Source organism: Rattus norvegicus, chromosome 14, assembly GCF_036323735.1.
Source record: "Rattus norvegicus strain BN/NHsdMcwi chromosome 14, GRCr8, whole genome shotgun sequence".
In the NCBI taxonomy this organism is placed as follows: domain Eukaryota; kingdom Metazoa; phylum Chordata; class Mammalia; order Rodentia; family Muridae; genus Rattus; species Rattus norvegicus.
In genome coordinates this window covers 17,857,502-17,877,959 of record NC_086032.1, presented here as the reverse complement: position 1 = coordinate 17,877,959, position 20,458 = coordinate 17,857,502, and the positions used below count along the sequence as shown (strand labels likewise).

The following is a 20,458-nucleotide window of genomic DNA, read 5'->3' as shown; positions in this document are numbered from 1 at the left end:
ATAAACCCTGCAGGCCTGGGCTGATCTGGGCTGCTCCTCCTGGCTTAGGTGTAGAAGCATAGCAGTGAATTGGTGACTGATATAATGTGTACTTATTATCTATAGTTGTGTGTGTGTGTGTGTGTGTGTGTGTGTGTGTGTGTGTGTATGATCATATTTACACATGATTCATCTAGCCTTTATGAAAGGATGATGAAACCAGACATTTAGCCTTGCAGGTTACATGCATACTAGCAAGAAACTCGAAATAGGATCTTTAAAGGTAGGAAGATCTCAGAGTGGTCAAGGAGAGGTGTAGCACACCTGTAATCCAGGACCCAGGAGATAGGAAAATCAGGAACTCAAAGCCAACTGCTCACAAACCGACCATGCAAACGATTGACCAAACTAAAATGGAAACTCTTATTTCACTTTAAACCCTTGTCACTGGATAAATACATTCATTATCTACTCAGCAAGTATTGGGTCCCGTCTCAACACTTGACGTGCTATGCATAGTGTAAAACGTACTCAGTGTACTTAGATCATTTATTGTTATTTTATCCAATGAGTAGGGATGAGAGGAGAGGGAGAGAGAGACAGAGACAGAGACAGAGAGAGACATAGAGAGACAGAGAGAGGGAGAGAGAGAGAGGACAGAGAGAGACAGAGAGAAAGAGACAAATAGACAGACACAGAGAGAGAGAGAGAGAGAGAGAGAGAGAGACAGAGACAGAGACAGAGACAGAGGGGAGAGAGAGAGAGGGAGAGGGAGAGAGAGAGAGGACAGAGAGAGACAGAGAGAGAGACAGATAGACACACAGAGAGAGAAAGAGAGGGAGAGAGAGAGACAGAGAGAGAGAGGTAGACAGACAGACAGACACACACATACACACAGAGAGACAGACAGACAGACAGACACACACACACACAGAGAGAGAGACAGAGAGAGAGAGAGAGAGAGAGAGAGAGAGAGAGAGAGAGAGAGAGAGAGAGAGAGGGAGGTCTGATTTCCCTTGCAATCTAGAAAGCTAACGTTAAACTCTGGCCTGTCATTGCTTTGTTCTATTTTGAGGACAGGAAGAAGTGCAGGTATGGTCTGAAAATAAGGCCTTACTGTGTGTGTTTCCTGGTTTCTATTACTAATATGTTATGAAAATCTTTCCATTACATCAACTATTAATCTACAAATCTATTGGTTTGATAGTGGCTTTGCTCTCCATTTAATGAATACACTATATTTATTTCTGGCGTAAGTCATTTTGTTTTTATAATCACATCTTTAAAATAGCTGCTCACAGGCTATGCAGATGGCTCAGCTGTTAAGGGCCCTTTCTGCTCTTCTAGAGGCCCTGGGTTCAATTCCCAGTGCCCACAGCGCAGCTCATAACCACCTGTGACTCCAGTTCCAGGGGACCCAATGCCCTCTTCTGACCTCTGCAGGAAACAGGAATGCACATATGCAACCAAAACTCTGAAGCACATAAAAGAAAAGTCCGAGTTATAGTTTAGATGCGCACTGGGAATTTTTCTTTACAAGTTTTCCATTCTCTCTGATGTGTAGAGAACTTAAAGAAACTGTCACAGACTCCGGGACACCGAGGGTGAAGGTATGAGATGAAGCCTGCCCAGGGTCAGAGTATATCAGTGCTCGTTAGTTAGTGTTAGCATCATCATCCCAAGGGCCTGAGAGGGTGCTGTAGCTAACCCATGCATCTGTGACATACATGCAGAATAGCCTTTGGCACACGACATTAGAATGGGAACTCGTTCATCAGGCTTTGTGCTGTAAGTTTTCTATGTTAAACCAGACACGAAACACAAAATTAAATACACCCCCTTGACCAATGGTTTTGAGCTAAATAACAACTGGATAATTAAGAAATACACCCACTGATGAAGAGTCTGAATGACTCAGACATACGTTCAGCGCCTAGCATGCAACATGCATTTTACTATTTTTTTTAAAAAAAGAATTAATGCATTTGGAGCTACATAGTAAGCCTGCTATATTTTCTTTATGGCTGTATCAATGTTTTACATTGAAATAAATAAATCTTTCTTCAGCTTAGGAGATACTTTCTATTGGAAGAGTTTAGTTGGCAGAGAACATTTGCAGCATTTGCAAGGTTTTGTTTTTTTTTTTCCACTCTGAAGTGGTCTTTGTCCTTGAACATAAGATAGAAGTGACCCCTGTGCTGTTAATTATTGGCAAATTGCCTAACTTCAACATAAGGAAAAAAAGTAACATGTTTGCCCACTGAAGGTTACTAGTTAACAGACATCACTTAAAAAGGATATAAAAGAACTTCAGCGCTACTGCTCACAGTATCCGGCTTCTACCACTGTCTGGGATGAAGCAGCCAGCAACCATGAAGTGGAGCGCATCCATTTCCTTCCTTCTCCTGCTAAATTTTGCTGAACCCAGAGTACTGCACACAAATGAGTTTGGAATAGGTAAGATGCTTTGTGACTCGGGAACTGGCTTTCTCTAACAAAATTCTTAAAAATTCTCCTCTTTGCACCTCCAGGTATCTTGACTTAGGCGCGAGAGTTACTGTTGTGGACAAGGAGTATATTTAACTGGTAGATATGTTTAGATGAAGGATAAGTGTAATTTAATGTCAGAGGCTTAGAAAATAACAGCAGTGTTTAACACAATCAATTTTTGCATGCTTATTTCTTTTGGTATTATTTCTTTAGCGGGGCCACATGTCTGTTTCCTTCAGATTGACAAAAATAACATTTTTATTCTCAATTTTTTTTTAAAGCGCTAATTGTTTGACTCTCTGGAAAGCCTAAATATGAATGGGCCGACTGTAGCATAATTATGTCCAAAGGCTACTAAATTAAACCAGTTTGAATGTTATACTCTTAGGGAGCCAAGTAAGGGAACCTGAGATATGAGTATTAGTGCTAAGTCTGCAACTGACCATTCTGGTTAACTTGGTTCCTTAATGTTTTAGTTGTCCCAAGAGTAAAATTAAGATATCTGGTCAGGTGGTTCCTAACAACTTCGCAGTTCTGAAATCTATGGTTTGGGTTTGGAGTCAACAATGATTGCTTTCCCAGTTGGAATCATCACTTGTCAAAATCTGTTCTCTTTTCCAGAATCCACATTAGACTCTTCCCAGTGCCCGACAGAGAAAAATATGTTTAACGTGTAAGTTTTGCTTCCATAAACGTGCTACAGAAATGGCATGCAAAGATAAGTCTAGATAACTGAATATATGTTCTTAAATTATGGGGGCAAATTGGGCAATTTTCAGGCTTCGCTTATGCTGAATATCAAACGGATACGCAAAATGCTTAACTTTGGTCAGTGCTTTAGAGCTTAGTCAGCCTTTGCATTGCCGGGAATTCCACGAAGGGAGGCAAATGAGGTTGTCAAACCTGAAGATCAATGTCTCTGCAGTCAGGAACAGCTCTGTATGGGCCCAGGAGTGTGTCTTATGGGAACCAATGGGAAGACATTGCAGCATTCTCTATTTTGTGAACTCCTTAGTATCAAGTCATAGGACGTCAATGTTTTTGTTTTTGTTATTGGTGGAGAATGTTTTATTCCTTTAAATACTGTCCCGTTTCTACCTGTTTGGAATTGACAGTATGGAATTTAAACGTGTGCGTTACTGGTGATGTCTACGTGCAGAAAGCTGGACACATGTCACTTTGAGTCAATCTGGGACTAACCCAACCTAGGATTGGGGTTCAGTCACGCTGGGAGCAAATACAATTGAAGGTCCAATGACTTCATCTTTGCTTAGATTTAGTAAGAAAAACAGTGTGAAGAATATAGGCCTTCTCAGGTATACTCAGTGAGCAGCGGTCGAAAAAAGAGGAAGTACATTTTGGGGAAATCCTTTTATTTTGACTAAGAGTTGCATCTGTTTTTATGGGCGAAGAGGACAGAAAGAAGGCTGACACTTCCCTCGTTAGCCAAGGGCGCCTTCTAAACAGATCAGAACGGAAAGCCACCAATAGACATAGCTGTACTTGAAAGACACGTGTGACTGGGTCTAGTCCTTAAGATTATATATATACATATATACACACACATATATATAATATATATTATACATACATTAAATGTTACATACTATATTATATATTATCTATGGAGACATATTACATAATATATATCATATGATATATTGCACATTATATATTAACAATCCATTTTATTATATAGTTACAATTTTATATAATATTTATATAATATAATATGGTCTCCTTTCAGAGCTACCATTGTCGTTGCCCAGTTTGTTCAGGATGCCACAAAGGCCGAAGTAAACAAAATGAGTAGCGATGCGTTGGCTGCAATGAAGGAAAACACTGGCGATGGGTGTTTAGAAAACCAGGTAAGTGAATAGAGAGAAAGCCACATTGACACTTAACCAAAATTTAGGCTGCAGGAGAGAAGATGCCAGCAGGATGTGTGTTTAGTTATTTGAAAACTGTTTTCTGAAAGTGGGTTCAATTAGTTCTGGAGTCCTGACCAGCACAGTTGCAGAGCAAGTGGCTGCCAAAAGGAGCTGAGATCAGCAAGAGACTCACAGTTAAGGTTCCAGAGTAATTACCTGAGTGATCACGGACACATTCTCTTCTTTGAGCTTTCATACCTGCAATTACAGAGTGACATTAGATCCATTCAGAGCTGCCTTGGGAGTTTATGTTGATGACGAATGGTGGTATACTGTGTTACCTCTTAGGCAGACAGTGTGCCCGACAGCATTCTAGGGATCACTGAAAACACATTGATAATCCAAACGCTGTGTGGAAGGTGATGTCCACAGAATGTTTGTCCAGTCAACTAAGAGAACTTGGCTGCATCTTATCACCAGAATCCTTATTTCATTTATGAATGTTAATTTATCAAATTATATTATAATATCTATATATTATACATACATTACATGTTACATACTCTATTATATATTATCTATGGAGACACATTCCATAATATATGGCATAACTATATATTACATATTATATGTTATCAAGCCATATTTATAATATAGTTATAATTTTATATAATATTATATCATCATATTATACAATAATAATTTTATTAATTGATTAATTAAATCTCTATGGTAATCCTGCAAGGTTGAGGATAATTTTCCCATGGAGGAAACTTAGGCACAGGGAAATCACTCCTTTGGAGAACTACAGTTTGGTAGAAGTGAGGGTCAAATGAAGTCTTCTGGCTCCAGAAACTAGGTCCTTAGCCAGGTGGGCACAGCCCGGTGATTGTGAGGCTGGCAGCAGGTTATTGGGGTCGTTGGATAGAGTATATACACAGACAGAAGCATCGATGTCTGCTATCCAGGTAAGTCAGAACTTCAGAAAAACAATCAGGTTTAAGCACCCAGTTGTCCCAGTATAGAAACTCATTTCAAAATAGTTAATATTCTTTAGTTTACTCCTGTATAGAAATGAACTTTATACTTGTTGGAGTTACTTAAGTATGGAACAAATACACAGGAGCTGTGTCACAATGGAGTCAAAGTAGCCAAAATGTTATTTATGTGTCTGGTCACTGTGGGGAAGATCTTCTTTTAAGAGAATGGTAAAATGTATTCTTTGAGACTTTCATAAAAGTATTTTAATCTTGACCACCTCCCCAGCCCTTTCCAACTCCCCGAGACTGCCCCTACTGTTATTGCAGTCTCTGGATCTTTTTAAGCTTATGCTGTCTGGTTACTGCTTGCAATGTGTGCATGGGTACAGGGCCTTCCAGTGGTGCATGTGCCAAGGGCCGCACCCTAAAGAAATCCCACTCTTTCTCTTGCAACCGCCAGTCACTCCTCTGCAAGGGCTGGGGCTCAGTGAGCCCCTCGCTGTCCATGCTGGCGTTTTGACTATCTTGATTTTATGAAGGTCGTGTGCAGACAACCACCGCCATTGATATTTCGTGTGAGCGATTGCCCTGCAGTGTATGAAAACAGTTTTTGCTGCCGTCTTCCTGAAGTCTCTGGTTCTTAAACTCTTTTCTCCCTCCTCTCTGACGGACCCTGATTTTTGAGGGGAGAGAGCCTCTCCTCTCTGTAGATGTCCTGTTTGGGGCTGAGCACACCACAGGTGCTGATCTTCCGTATTTTGGCCAGTTGTGAATCACTGTATCCATCACCATCCTCTGCAAATAGAGGCTTCTGGGATGAAGACTGGGTTCTACACAAAGCTCTGCTCTCTGTGTTTAAAAGGCAACCTGGTACTATGTCCATTCAGTAAAATAAATAGAAATTGGTTTGCTCTTAGGGGCCTATATCATACTCAGCCATGGATTCTTGGCCCAGTTTACAGTGCCAAGGCCCGAGTGTCACCCTGTCAGCGGGCACTGTTCACCACTCCCATGAATTTATGCCACTGTTGTATCAGTGGATATATCTTAGCTAGATTAATTGTTATGGTAGCTCACAGGGTTTGCAGCTGGGGGAGCCTGCAGATTTTATGACTTTTCTCCCCCAGCAGCCTGCAAAGCTCCCCCTGGAATTATGAAATCTAGCCAGTAAGAAGGCATCTTCGGTTGCTTCCAACTCTAAAATTTGTGAGTTAATAAGGCTCTCTGGTTCCTATCTTAGTTTTTGTCATTCTCCGTCAGTCAGCTAAGAAAAAGGTGTGCATAAATTATTCCCAAAGCCCTTCTTATTCGGCTTTTGGTATTCAGTTAGTGTTCAGGGTAATGTTGCAAATGGGGTGATTTATCACTACTAATTCAATAGGTTTCTTTTAAAACGGTTGACTGAAACGAACACAGTGGCACACCTCGATGATCTCAGGGCTTGGGAGGCTGAGGCAAGTGGATCTGAATTTGGGGCCATTCTAGTTTCCCTAGTGAGTTTTAGGCTAGCTGTGACAGCATCAGGAAGAGAAACTACCTCAACCAACTGGAGAACGTCACAAGCCAAAAGTAAATATTGAGAACTAGAGTCTAAAGTAAGACTGTCAAGGCTTTTGAAAATATTAGCAGTTGTGGTAGTTATGAAGATTTTCCTAAGGTGGGTGACTTCCTTCAAAATTCTGGTCTTGTCCAATCTCAGTGAATTTATTTAGGTGCTAAGGAAGAAAGCATTTTAAAATGTTGCAGCTAAATCGGAAATTATGGTTAAAGAAGGGTGGTTCTAAATTAAGTCCATCCTGAAGTCCCTTTTATTTTTTTATTTTTTTATTTTTCTCGGAGCTGGGGACCGAACCCAGGGCCTTGTGCTTGCTAGGCAAGCGCTCTACCACTGAGCTAAATCCCCAACCCCCCTTTTATTTTTAACTAAGAATAGTATTCAGTTTTTGAGTATTGTCATGTCGTTAGAAGGACAAAAGGAATGAGTATCTATAAACAATGATTATGTAAAAAGAAGAAAGTTTGTATTATCTTGGGGCCAAACTTTTCATGAAATAAAAGAGTGAAATTCACTTAACTTAAAACAAGACAGGAATGACCCCTTTCACCTTCAAAATAATTACATCTTACCCACAGAATGTGTGCTACCCAAAGATATGCTTAAAGCCCTTCACCCTAAAAGAAAGTCCTCACCTCAGACTGAGGGAATGTGCTGACTGTGTGTATGGGGATTTTTCTTAATCTACTGGCCTCATTTTGGACATTGCAAAACTTGACACCCTTGTTCCAGTGGAGTTGGATGACCGCCTTTCACTAACACTAAAAGATTTTCTTTTCCCAGCTATCTGTGTTTCTGGATGAAATTTGCCACGAGACGGAACTCTCTAACAAGTATGGATTCTCAGGTTGCTGCAACCAAAGCGGGGTGGAAAGACACCAGTGTCTGCTGGCTCGCAAGAAGACCGCTCCAGACTCTGTCCCACCCTTCCACTTTCCAGAAACTGCCGAGAGTTGCCCAGCATATGAAGAAAACAGGGCGATGTCCATAAACACGTAAGGACCATCCAGTGGGCAGTCGGTGTTTCTGTAGTCTACACCGTGTGCTTTAAAGTGTATACAAGTAGGAAACAGAACCAGAGCATGTCTGCTGGAGTCTATGCACAGAATACCTCCGGGGCTCCTGTCAGGCACAGACTGTGTGCTGTAGGACAGACCACATGCAGATTCAGCCTCTGATCCTTCAACCTCCAGAAACATAGCTCTTTCTCACCTTTAACGTTTTGATTTTGCTTCTCACAAAAGTACGTCAGGATTGCAAAGAATGAGTCCCGAGAGCCAGGTGTTGCTGTACACTTATGAAACTGATAATTGAGACTGTGGAGTCAGGTGTGGTCGGCACAAATGGTTGGATAAATGCTCACGAGCTTTGACGTCACCCTCTAGCCTTCCTTTTTTCCTTTAAAGATATTTCATTTTACTTTTGAAACAGGGTCTCAGGAAAGTCAGGTTGGTCTTGAAGTCAGTGTGGAGTATAGGATAGGTTTGAGCTTTTTATCCTCTTTCTCTATCTTACAGGTGCTAGAGAGACAGGCATATACATACATAATACATAAATATATACATACACACATACAATACATACAACATATATTTAAATGTCTGTCTATACTGATCTACACATGCATATATATGTATATATATATATATATAGAGAGAGAGAGAGACAGAGACAGAGACAGACAGACAGACAGAGACAGAAAGAGACAGAGAGACGGAGACAGAAACAGAGACAGAGAGGACTCCCTAGACTGACCCCTCTGCTCTTCACTGATAAGAGATTTAAGCTGTCTTACTCAGAAGTTGGCCCAGCTGATTAGCAGACTCACTGGAAAGAGACATTTCAGTAAGAATCATAGCACCTTTGTTTTCATAAAAGACTCCAGAACAATGTATCGGATCTTCTCTTTTTCTCCTGAGATTGACCTGTAGGAACTTTTGGACAGCGTCTGAATAAAAGGATACACATTTCCCCATGACAGCCCCTAAAGAAGAAGTCCATTGGTTGCCTTTATCCGGATCTTTAAATAAATTCCAGAGCTCAGTTCAGGGCAGACACAGTCCATTCATCTTTGGTGTGTTTGCAAATCTCCAAGTGCTGTCCATTCCACAGGTTCATCTACGATGTGTCGAAGAGGAACCCCTTCCTGTATGCTCCCACCATTCTTTACTTAGCCGCTCAGTATGACAAGGCAGTTCCAGCATGCTGCAAAGCTGACAACATGGAGGAATGCTTCCAGACAAAGGTGCTATCTTTGTGAAGCCATCTGAAATGAAATGGTCTGGCTATGGCTCAGGGTGGGGACAGAACTAAAGGTGGAAATGTGCCTTGCATGGAGAATGTCATCTTCAGAAAAGAGTGCAATTCTTTCTTATCCTAAACGGAAGTTCTTTTTACTTAATCTTTCTAATTATCAGTGAAATTTCATTTTCTATTTATAGTTCGAAGCGATGCCCATAATAGTAAGGCACAACTTTAGGCTGAAGTAAAAATGTGCCTATTTTGTGTTGTCCTGAATCAGCATTTACTGGATCTTTAAAGAGAGCAGAGGTAACAGCAATGTATGGACCTGGAAGAGGTGATTTAGTAGCTATAAGCGGGTTAGGGCGATGGGATTGTGCCTCTCTTCTGTAGAGTAGAAAACAATGCTGATACAGAGTAACCAGCCCTACGGGTAATTGACCGTTGGAGAGTTCGCTACAAGTTCAACCAGAGCCAAGGAAGCTGGGAACTGGTGGGGTTGTTCATGTGTCGGCAAAATGGAGCACATTTCAGCTTCTGGCTTTTGTTTCCTCATTTTACTTTGCCTTTTGAGACAGAGCCTTGTTATAAACCCAACCGGGCCCAGGCTCCTAAGAATCACGACAATAGCGCACGTTTTCTTTTTCTTTCTTTTTGAACAGAGCAGCAGTCAAAAGGCTTTAGTTTGCCTGTAGGCTGGACAGGCCAAGTTGTCCACGTGGTCCCAGTATCAAAATGATGATGTATTGTTTGAAGAATTTTAAAGACATCACGGCATATATTAATTAATATAATATAATTAATTAATTAATTAACATAAGAATTCATCTAAAAGTCACAAACAGAATAATATGCTTAAGCGTCCTGAGTTCTAAGTTCAGTAACTGCTGTTTTATCCTCCTGTGTCCTCTGTGCTGAGCTTTCCGAGTTCTTAGACCTTAGAGAGAATGAATGGGTTTCCTTAACACTTCACTTCTTCTGTCCCTAGAGAGCATCAATGGCAAAGGAATTAAGAGAAGGAAGCATGCTCAATGAGCATGTGTGTGCAGTAATAAGAAAGTTTGGATCCCGGAACCTCCAGGCTGTGTGAGTACAAGCTCCTAAGAGGCAATCTGATAGGCTCACTTGCGGAAGTCACTCCGCCGGAGTAAAGTCCCCTTGGCGGAGGTAGATAGACCCTGATTAGTCGTGAGAGCTCAGGGGAGGCCATTCGGAGAGAGTTCTAAGGTTTGTCTGTCCTAGACGCTTCAGTTTCTGTCTGCACTCAGACCGTCCCCCTCCCCCCTCCCCCACCCTGCTCTTTTACAAGGTAGATCAACCTTCACGAAGAGGCATCTCAGACTTGTAGCCTAACAAACTCATCTTGCTAACCAAGCTTCCTAATCAACCCCGTTGTGTTAATTATTGCTTCTCAGTAAACTATCCCTTTGGGGCAACAACTTTAGAAGCCAGTGGCAGGAGAGCAGACAGTTCTAAGTACCGTGAGGCCCAGGCATTGTGCGTAGCCAAGACCCCAATACGTATATTCAGCCCTGCAGTCCTTCTAAAGACTGGCTGGGCGTTCCTCCTGGAGGAGGTCAGACTTACCCTACACTCAACTCCCCATTCTACTAGAAAGTTAGTCATCAATTCATAAAGCTTTAAAAACCTGTCTTAACAGTACAATAGAAATGAAGACACAATTAAAGCAAATGTTTCTATCAGCGAGTAAAGCCACACGCTCCACAGTTACCCCAAGCTTTTAGTAGCAAAGACTCAGCCATTTATTCAAGGAAGCAGGGTCTTTGCACAGACACCCCTTCCCATGAACTCTGGTAGCTCTGTTTTATACTTGCTCCTGCCTCGGTCTCTGATGCCAACTTGGTCTACTTTCACTCCGTTGATTCTGGCATTTGTACTTTCCCTGATTTCTCCCACGTATTTATTTCTATGAGATGAGAAGCAAGTACTACTCTCAAAGAATATCCCCGCTTCTTAATCCTTTATTTCTTAATAAAAAAAATACACGTTTTGTTCTCTTTGAGGCAGAATCTGGTAGTTCAGGCTGGACTTGAGCTCTTGATTCTCCCGCCTCCCTCCACTTCTGGTCTGCTGGAATTAGAGACAAGTACCTCAGAGTCTGCAACAGAGATCCCAAATGCTCAGAGTCAGGGATGAACAAGCAAGGACAGCATTTATCTTGAGTTCCTAGAAAGTCTTCAGGAAGCTACAAATCACTCCCAAATTATTTGAGTTCCCAGTCCCAAATCTATAGAGCTTGTGCCTTTTGGGGGCAGAAGCTGCCCAGATATTCTATAAATAATTCGATTTCATCCTGATAAACAAGTTGATTTTTTTTTAACCTTTCTCTCCCAGACTCATCATTAAACTAAGTCAAAAGTTTCCCAAAGCAAATATTACTGAGATTCGGAAGCTGGCCCTGGACGTGGCCCACATCCACGAGCAGTGCTGCCACGGCAACGCGATGGAGTGCCTACAGGATGGGGTAGGAGTCTCAGACCCTCTCTCCTTTCTCGCTTTGTCTCACTCTTACTATTTCACCGTGCCTGGCCTAGTGAACTTTTCTGAGGGTAAACTTTAAGCTACGCCATGTTTGCTTTTGGGTCTCACCTCACGCATTAGCAATACCTCCCCCTTTCCACGAGACCAAGGCTCATTTAGCTTTTCATCTGACTGAAATACAGTGAATCTCTCCCGCCCTCTACCTGGCCGCAGGTTTACAGCGAGTGCCGCTTGTCAGGAAAACTTATAAATTGACATCAAAGAATGTATAGTTTAACCAGAGAGATAAGACAACGGCCTTCTTGAAGTTATAGACTGTCTTTTGTTTACCATTGGCTCTAAAGGACAATGTCTGGCCCATTGAAGGATTCTGTCATAGTTTAATGACGGACTTACAAGTAAAAATAATGCAAGAAACTGTTGCATGAGGGGGGAAGTGTCTATTTATGGTAGGCAGAGATGTGAGGAAAGGGATCTAAAAGAATTAAACCCTCAAGCTTTTAGCAACAGATTATAAAAGAACTGGTAATATACACGACTTGGTGAATTTGGCCTTACCCTGGGCTTTCTAGACATTGACCCAGAGGTCTGTATATACCAAACTACTCCTTCCATCCCTGTGACACCAAGAACTACTAAACAAACAAAAACAAACAAACAAACAAAAAAACCCCTCTGTTGTTTGAGGTTTGAATGATTTTGGAAACAGGGGCAGGAAAGACTCACTTCATCAATACTCCAGGGACATTCTTTGTAGAGGTAGTCAGGGAAGTCAGCAAGTGGCAGGGGCTCCCAGGGAACAGAGTAGGACCAGCATTAGGACAACAGGCCCCACCCCTGCGGTGAGGAGTGGATGAATCCTGAAGCATTTGATTATTTATTTTGGATTCGATTATTCTTTTTCTCATGCACATTAGGGATTCATCAGCCCCTAAGGAATACTGGTAAAAATTATTTTGTTTTTCTTTGAGGTCAGCTTTCTTGGTTTGTTATTGACAATTTTATTGTTTTGTCTTTATCGTTAAAAAATTAGCTTTTATCTTTTGGAGTTCGTAGCTACGTTTTCATTAAGAGTGGAAAAATAATTTCAGTACTTTACAGGAAGGCTTTAACCTCACTGAATAATAGGTTTCAAGGGTCACTGTTAAGAATGCACGTTCCTGAGCAGGGACAAAGTTGTCTACAGGATTTTGCACAGCCAGTTCGTCTTCTAGATTGCCCTCTGGAGGGCAGAGCGGGTCACTGCAGATCCTTCTGATCAAGATGCAGGGGAAAGCTAGCAATGTTAGCACGCCAGCCGCGAATATTGCACATTGGAAAGTTTCAGTAACAATAAAAAGCTGCTGTCCGGTTTAAGGAACACATTTCCTTATTTTCTTGAAGACTTTTACTAAAATAGACGGTAGGTCTTTAGATGAAAACTGTGCAAAGCGGACTCGAACAAGTCGGAAAGCAATGAGGAAAAGCAAGGATGAGCAAAATAGAAAGAGAAAGATAGGTAAAAGCAGCAAAGGAGAGATGAGGTGAGACCTCTTCGACCCCGATCTTTTCATTTCTCCATTCGTTTCTTCCTCCGCTTCCTTTTTGGGCTCTAAGTTCCCACCTTAAAGGATAAAGCTTTGAGATTTATTTATTTATTTATTTATTTATTTATTTATTTATTTATTTATTTATTTTACTCATTACAGGAAAGCGTCATGACACATATATGTTCTCAACAAGAAATTCTGTCGAGCAAAACAGCAGAGTGCTGCAAACTACCCACCATCGAGCTCGGCTATTGCATAATTCATGCCGAAAATGGCGACAAACCGGAAGGTTTAACTCTGAACCCAAGCGAGTTTTTGGGAGACAGAAATTTTGCCCAGTTTTCTTCAGAGGAAAAACTCCTGTTTATGGCAAGGTAACAATTTCCTGCAAATGTACATTTACAGTGATAAAGACGATTATGTGATTGGGGGGGTAGTTTTTTTGTTATTTATTTATTTATTTTTTTATCGCAACTGAGGCTGTCTAGATGCTGTGACACCTAGGAGCTGTAAGCATAGAACTCATACCTGGAGAGTGAGATCTCTCGTAGTGTGATGGCGATCCCACAATTACCACTATTTAATTGGCTTGCTTATAAATCTATATTTTGTTTTATATTTTTTTCTCTGAAACGAGGCATGCCATTCTGTTTAAATATCTCATATGAAAACCACCATGAACTTTGAAAGATAATTTATATCTGTGAGTAATAAGGAGGCTGCCCAGTCAGCTCAGTCAGTGGGTAAACGCCACACAAGCGTTGATTGTGCTTGCCTGGGTTGGTTCAACTCAAGGAAACTGACATCGAGTGGTTGAACAGATTTCTAAAAGTGTTCCTTGACAACACATGCGTGCTGTGCCAAACATGTTCCCCCAAATAGTAATGGATAAATAAAATTAAATTTAAAAACAAGAAGTGCTCAAGATCGTGAATATAATGACTTGCAACACATGCTTAAAAACAAACATTCCCCTAAATAGAACTCCATAGACCCAGATAACAGTTTTCATTGAGACGGTTGGCTTGATATTTATAGAACTTTTAAGAAATGAAAGCCTCCATTTGTACAATGGTAGTTTTCTGCAGTGTAGTCAATAGTCATGTATTCATTCTACTTGCCTTTAAGGGAAGCCTACGGTCAAGTTAATACCTTTTCCTTTCCTGTATGTTTCTATGGGCTCTATTAGAAGAGGGATTTGTGCAGCATTTTGGACATCATGTTTAATGGTTTCCAAGGGCCTTCCCTAATCTAAAAGTCTGAGGCTAATGCAGCAATGAAAGTAATGGCCCGGGGTTGGGGATTTACCAGAGTGGGCCCTGGGTTCGGTCCCAGCTCTGAAAAAAAAAAAAGAAAAGAAAAGAAAAAAAAAAGAAAGAAAGAAAAGGAAAAAAAAAAGAAAGTAATGGCTCAATTTTCTCGCCAGTATTCCTGAAAGACCTGGCTCTTTTGCTGCATTAAAATCAGGTATTCACACATCGTTTGTACTGCTAAATAAAGTTCTGTGAGCTAAGACAAAGACCAGGGAAAGCAGGAGACACATCCAAGCGCTTTATTGCTGGTAGAAGTAAATATTACCGTATCTATAGCCCTAGAGCACAATTGATATTAAAGAACGATCTCTACGTTCGCAAATGCGAACACAGGTAAGGGGGCTAATAGTTTGCTTCGTAGAAACAGGCCTTCAGTGGAAAGAACGTTTGCAGTCGACATTTTTCCCAGCTGAGAATGGTCTTCCTCCAACCCATTTAAGCTTGCGTCTGCCTCCTTACAAAACGTGCCTTGGGATGGGGAGGTATTTTCTCTTCCATGGCATTAGGTCTTCACTGTTTAAGGTGATTTTTTTTTTAAGCATACCGTAGACTCTGAAAACATATTTGTTGGATCAATGGATGAAAGTCTTGCAACTGAAAAGCCAAAGGGAGACACAAAATAAAGTGGTCCCTTTGTATCATTTTTCTTTAATTAAAAATAATTTCACATACATGCTCATATAAATTTATACCTAGGTTCTGTATTTGAGAGAAAACACGCAGAGCTTGTCTGAGCCTGGCTTGCTCAATGATTTCCAGTTCCATCTATTTTCTAGCAAATATCATGATTTCACAAAAGGACATTTTACCCAATGTTTCCAGGGACTATATATATATAGCCTGCCTTAATAGTTTTGCTGCTCATAGAATTCAAATTATGTTTGTTTTTCTGCTTCATTTGCTCTTTGATTTTTTAATGTCCATATGCCCAGACTGTTATACAGGAATGGTTAGGGAGTTGATAGTGTAATTTTGTCTTAGTTCTAACAATGTGATATCTTTCTTACGTATTTAAGCTTTCTTCATGAATATTCAAGAAATCACCCCAACCTTCCTGTCTCAGTCATTCTAAAAACTGCTAAGTCATACCAGGAAATTTTGGAGAAGTGCTCCCAGTCTGAAACGCCATCGAAATGCCAGGACAATATGGTAGGTTGCACTAGAATTTGGGGACAATCCGTAAAGCAGCATTGAGAGGAGAAGCCTTTGACAATACTGTTTGTAGGCCAGAGAGTTTGAAGGTAAAGACACTGTTGTGTGGGCCTGGGGACCTATGCCCTTGGGTACCCTGTAAAGGTAGAGGAAAAAGAACTCCACTCCACAAAGTTGGAGTGGCACCCACACATGCCCTTTGGTCATGCTCTTTACCCAATAATGAAAAAAAATTAAAAAAAATACTAGTTGACTAGTAATTAGCTAGTTATACTTATGAACTAGTAATCTAGAAATTAATTAGCTATTCTAACCAGCAGCCAATGGCTTATGTAAGAAATAAAATGTTGGTTAAAAGCTCTATGGTGAATAGAATAGAAATAATATTCATCTTTGGCAGCTTCAGGAAGGCAAAACCTTCTGTCCAACGGTTATATCCTCAAGAGTTCCCATGTTGTAATTGTTAAAAGTCATGCTTTATCGTCTTCAGTATTTTTTTTTTCTTTTCTTTTTTTCGGAGCTGGGGACCGAACCCAGGGCCTTAGCGCTTGCTAGGCAAGCGCTCTACCACTGAGCTAAATCCCCAACCCCTTCTTCAGTGTTTCATAAAGACTTCTAAGATTGGCTTTATAATATAGTAAGATACTGGCATAAAGAAAACTGTGTGTCTGGGAAGAGAGAAAAATGCATGTAATAATGTCTGTTTTTTTTGTTTTTGGTTTTTTTTTTTTTGTTTTGTTTTAGGAAGAAGAATTGCAAAAACACATCCAGGAGAGCCAGGCACTGGCCAAACAAAGTTGTGATCTCTACCAGAAGTTAGGACCCTACTACTTACAAAATCTGTAAGCTTTTTGAAATGTTTTCAGTCACTTAAAATTCTCAATATGAAGGAAACATACATTTAAAGTCTCAGGTCGCTTCTACTCTTACTTCCATCCCCAATTGGATCAAAGTCAGTATAAATGTGATGATATGATTTCTCCCCAGTCATTCCCCGTTAAATATTATCAAGAACAGCCCATGAAGTCTGATCTTTTAAACTGACTTCGGGTTCTCCAAGCCCTGTAGATTTTTGCAAAAGAGATATCCATTCTGCTCTTGGTCTGTCAAGGTTCCGACACCCAAAGTTCACAGGTGAAATCAAGGAAGTGCTAAGGATGGGAGGAAACCAGTCACATGGGGAAGATGGGGGCGGGGGTATGTGGAGTGATTGACAGAATTAAAAACTTCTCAGGTGTGGGGACCACATGCCTCCTGTCTTCTGACACTAAAAGTAGGTCCTAGAGAGGGAGGAAGGGCTAAACCCTCATGATGACGTGGTAAAAATGCTTCTTCAAGGTTCCTCATTGGCTACACGCGGAAGGCTCCTCAGCTGACCTCAGCAGAGCTGATAGACCTGACAGGGAAGATGGTGAGCATTGCCTCAATGTGCTGCCAGCTCAGTGAGGAGAAACGGTCCGCCTGCGGTGAGGGACTGGTGAGTGTCATCCCTCATTCCTATTCTGTTTGACTTGAAGCTGTTTCATATCTCCACCTCGGAGAACTAGTGGAAACCCGTGTGGAGGTGGCGTTCTTGGTTTCCTTAGTAAGGTTGTTTAGACAGTTAAACACACGTGCCACTCTTGTTGAGGACCCAAGCTTGTTCCTTAGCGCCCAGTGAAAATGGCTCTCAAACACCTTTAACTCCAGTTCCATAAAGAGTTGATGTCTCTGGCTTCCACAGGTTCCACACTCGCCTGCCCACACTGCCCCCTAGTTACATGTAATTTAAAATAAAGTAAACATTAAACAAAGCGAAACTCAACCAGATACACACAGAAAACAAGCTACTCTACTGATTTCTACTCATAAAGATGGAGATACTTTTCCATTTTGAAAGTTTGCCTACAATTAGAAGTGTATTTCAAGTAGCTAAAGGTTCTTTCTCAACCCCAAGTGTGCTGACATCTGTCACTGCATGCTAAGTTTTATCCCAAGCCGATGGGTAAATGGCCAAGTCCAGAACATGTTGTCACCAAGGCGATAATACTGCCTAGAAACATTTTCTGTAGTATTAGTGACAAGTTCCTAGACTTTGGGGTCCCTGCATGAGAGTCCTGGAAATGTAAGCCAACTTGGTAGCTAATTTTGTCTCCCTGTTTTCTTCTTTTCCATTCTTTCAACCAGGCCGACATTTACATTGGACACTTGTGTTTAAGACATGAGGCAAACCCTGTGAACTCCGGTATCAACCACTGCTGCAGTTCCTCGTATTCCAACAGGAGGCTCTGCATCACCAGCTTTCTGAGGGACGAAACCTACGTCCCTCCACCATTCTCTGAAGACAAATTCATCTTCCACAAGGATCTGTGCCAAGCTCAGGGCCGAGCCCTACAGACCATGAAACAAGAGTAAGACACTGTTATTGTCTACCATGCAGAAGACCAACACAGAGGGAGGAGCTGAGAATCCTGCCTTACATGTCAAGGACTACTGGGTTCGCTAGAACATTGCTGCCCTTGAGAGACTTACAGCCTCTTTTAAAATAGCTCTGTTTCAGTTTTTATACAGCCTTATGGGGGAAGTTAGTTTGAAAAAAAAATCCACTGAGGCAGACAATTTTCTGGCTACGAAAAATTGTCTCTCTCATAGCAATTGCAGTATATTTGTGAGTAGAGGGAAAATGGGTGATATATTTTGAAAAATTAGGAGAGATCTCTGTCGTGAGTCTGGGCACTTTTTTTTTTTTTTTGGTTCTTTTTTTTCGGAGCTGGGGACCGAACCCAGGGCCTTGCACTTCTTAGGAAAGCGCTCTACCACTGAGCTAAATCCCCAACCCCGAGTCTGGGCACTTCTAACTAGGAAATTCGGGATCGAATCTATAAGCACTATAATTACATGTTGTTTTTTAAAAAGGAAATAAACATGCCACTCATGATGAGACATTCTGGAATGGTAATGGGGTGAAGCCAGGGAACTCATGTTCTTAAATACCCATGTATTTTAATATTCGCCGGCTTTGTACATGAGCTTCCTATGTTGGGAGACCCATTCTCCCATTTTTTCTCACCCCAGTCAGAGGCGTGTTTCAAGAGATAGTAAGAAAAGCGCTTCCTTTCCAGTTTTCTTATGGCCTTGCCAACTTCAACTCTGACACACAATGGACACTAAGAGTACTATAGGCAGCCGACGCTCTCCAAGTTACAATATGATGATGTCAGGTGTCAGCATCTGGACGTGTGGGCTTGTGTGCACAGATAGCCAACATTGTGGAAAGAGCAAAGAGGCAAGGATAACGTAGGAAACAAGTCAGAGACCTCAGTTCACTCTTTATTAAAAACTCATAGAATCCTGACATAGTGTCTCCTCGGTAACCTACACCAGGGCAGGCCAGCGGCCTCATCCCCAAGTCTTGGTGTGGCATGTGTCCAATCTTGTTCTTTCTCATGAAAAGTGTGAGGGCTAACGTTGGCAATGAGTGGAAGGAGAGATGGCTGAGGATAGCTGTTAGAGCTCTGAGAATCTTCTACTAAAAATGGTTTGGGAAAGTGCCGTTTGCGTGGCTGACTCGCCTGTATTTTCTTTTGTTTTTAAACCACAGGCTTCTCATTAACCTGGTGAAACAAAAGCCTGAAATGACAGAGGAGCAGCACGCGGCTGTCACTGCTGATTTCTCTGGCCTCTTGGAGAAGTGCTGCAAAGACCAGGATCAGGAAGCCTGTTTCGCAAAAGAGGTGCGTACAAGTCACTGCCCCCCCCCTCAAGTCTTGGTGTGGCATATACTGCAGTAAAGAACAGAAATACTATCCTACAATCCATAACTTAAAATAATGACAAAATTAAATATATTTTTTTTAAAATCTTATGGGGTTTAAAAATAATAACAATTTTTTCTAAGTATTAGGGAGAATTAAAAATTTATTCTGTATTAAGAGAACCAGCAATTTTGATTTCTCAATAGAGAGAATGATTAAATATATCAATAATTGATGATAACATAAAGTTAATCGATTTTCATGAAGTGGGCCAAAGGAATTCACTAGTTAGCATATACATTAAATGACCAAAATCTTGGGAGAACATTGTAGGAAGTACTCCTGATCTCACTGAGGAGCGAGCGCTCCCCTGCACGCCCACAGTGGAGATAAGGAACAGCTTGAGTTCCTCTGTCTCTTCAGCTCGGCATCTGTATTTGTTCTTGACTTCCAGGGTCCAAAGTTGATTTCCAAAACTCGTGAGGCTTTGGGGGTTTAAACATCTCCAGGTAAGGAAAAATGCAGACCAGGCTAAATAATGTTGATTCTCTCTCTCTCTCTCTCTCTCTCTCTCTCTCTCTCTCTCTCTCTCTCTTTCTCTCTCTCTCTCTATCAATCCATATAGTGACGATTCTAAGAGATATCATTAACTTTCTTTAAAATGAATATAATGTAATAAAAGAAGGTTTCTTTTTAAAACACTAAAAAGTTTGGAAGATTCCAAAGGCTTCAGAAAATGCCATCAGAAGGTTTTCCTATGTTCCTATTAACAAAAATAAATGAATGAATGAATGGATAAATAAGTAAATAAATGCCTCTCTTTCTACTTAATTAATAATATGAACTACTTTGTTTTTTTTTTGTTTTTTGTTTTTTTTTTTTTTGAACTACTTTGTTTTTATATTGCAGGAGGAAGAAAGGACAAAAAAATGTGTCGACGCTTTGGTGTGAGCTTTTCGGTTTGATGGTAACTGGTGGAGACTTCCATGTGGGATTTCTATGCCTTAGGAATAAAGACTTTTCAACTGTTTCTCTTCTCCTTATGTGGCTTATTTATAAAAAAAAAAATAAGTTTTTTCCACTTATTTTTATTCACCTTCCATCCAGATCAC

At 40.9% G+C, this 20,458-nt stretch overlaps 1 protein-coding gene across 2 annotated transcripts; it reads left to right on the top strand.

Moving 5' to 3' along the window:
* Positions 1-2,314: 2,314 nt before the first annotated feature.
* Positions 2,315-20,376, top strand: Afp (alpha-fetoprotein). 2 transcript variants are annotated; one of them, NM_012493.2, is made up of 15 exons: positions 2,315-2,436; positions 3,091-3,142; positions 4,217-4,337; positions 7,659-7,870; positions 8,988-9,120; positions 10,105-10,202; positions 11,472-11,601; positions 13,307-13,521; positions 15,477-15,609; positions 16,357-16,454; positions 16,951-17,089; positions 17,779-18,002; positions 19,193-19,325; positions 19,801-19,855; positions 20,256-20,376. In NM_012493.2, exons 1-14 carry the CDS (start codon positions 2,334-2,336, stop codon positions 19,843-19,845), a joined length of 1,836 nt encoding a protein of 611 aa, NP_036625.2. In that variant the 5' UTR covers positions 2,315-2,333; the 3' UTR covers positions 19,846-19,855; positions 20,256-20,376. The 2 variants fall into 2 exon arrangements, with proteins under 2 accessions (NP_036625.2, XP_038947542.1); XM_039091614.2 differs by lacking the exons at positions 2,315-2,436; positions 3,091-3,142; positions 4,217-4,337; ... (2 more) ...; positions 10,105-10,202; positions 11,472-11,601 and adding an exon at positions 12,893-13,141.
* The last annotated feature ends 82 nt before the right edge of the window (positions 20,377-20,458 follow it).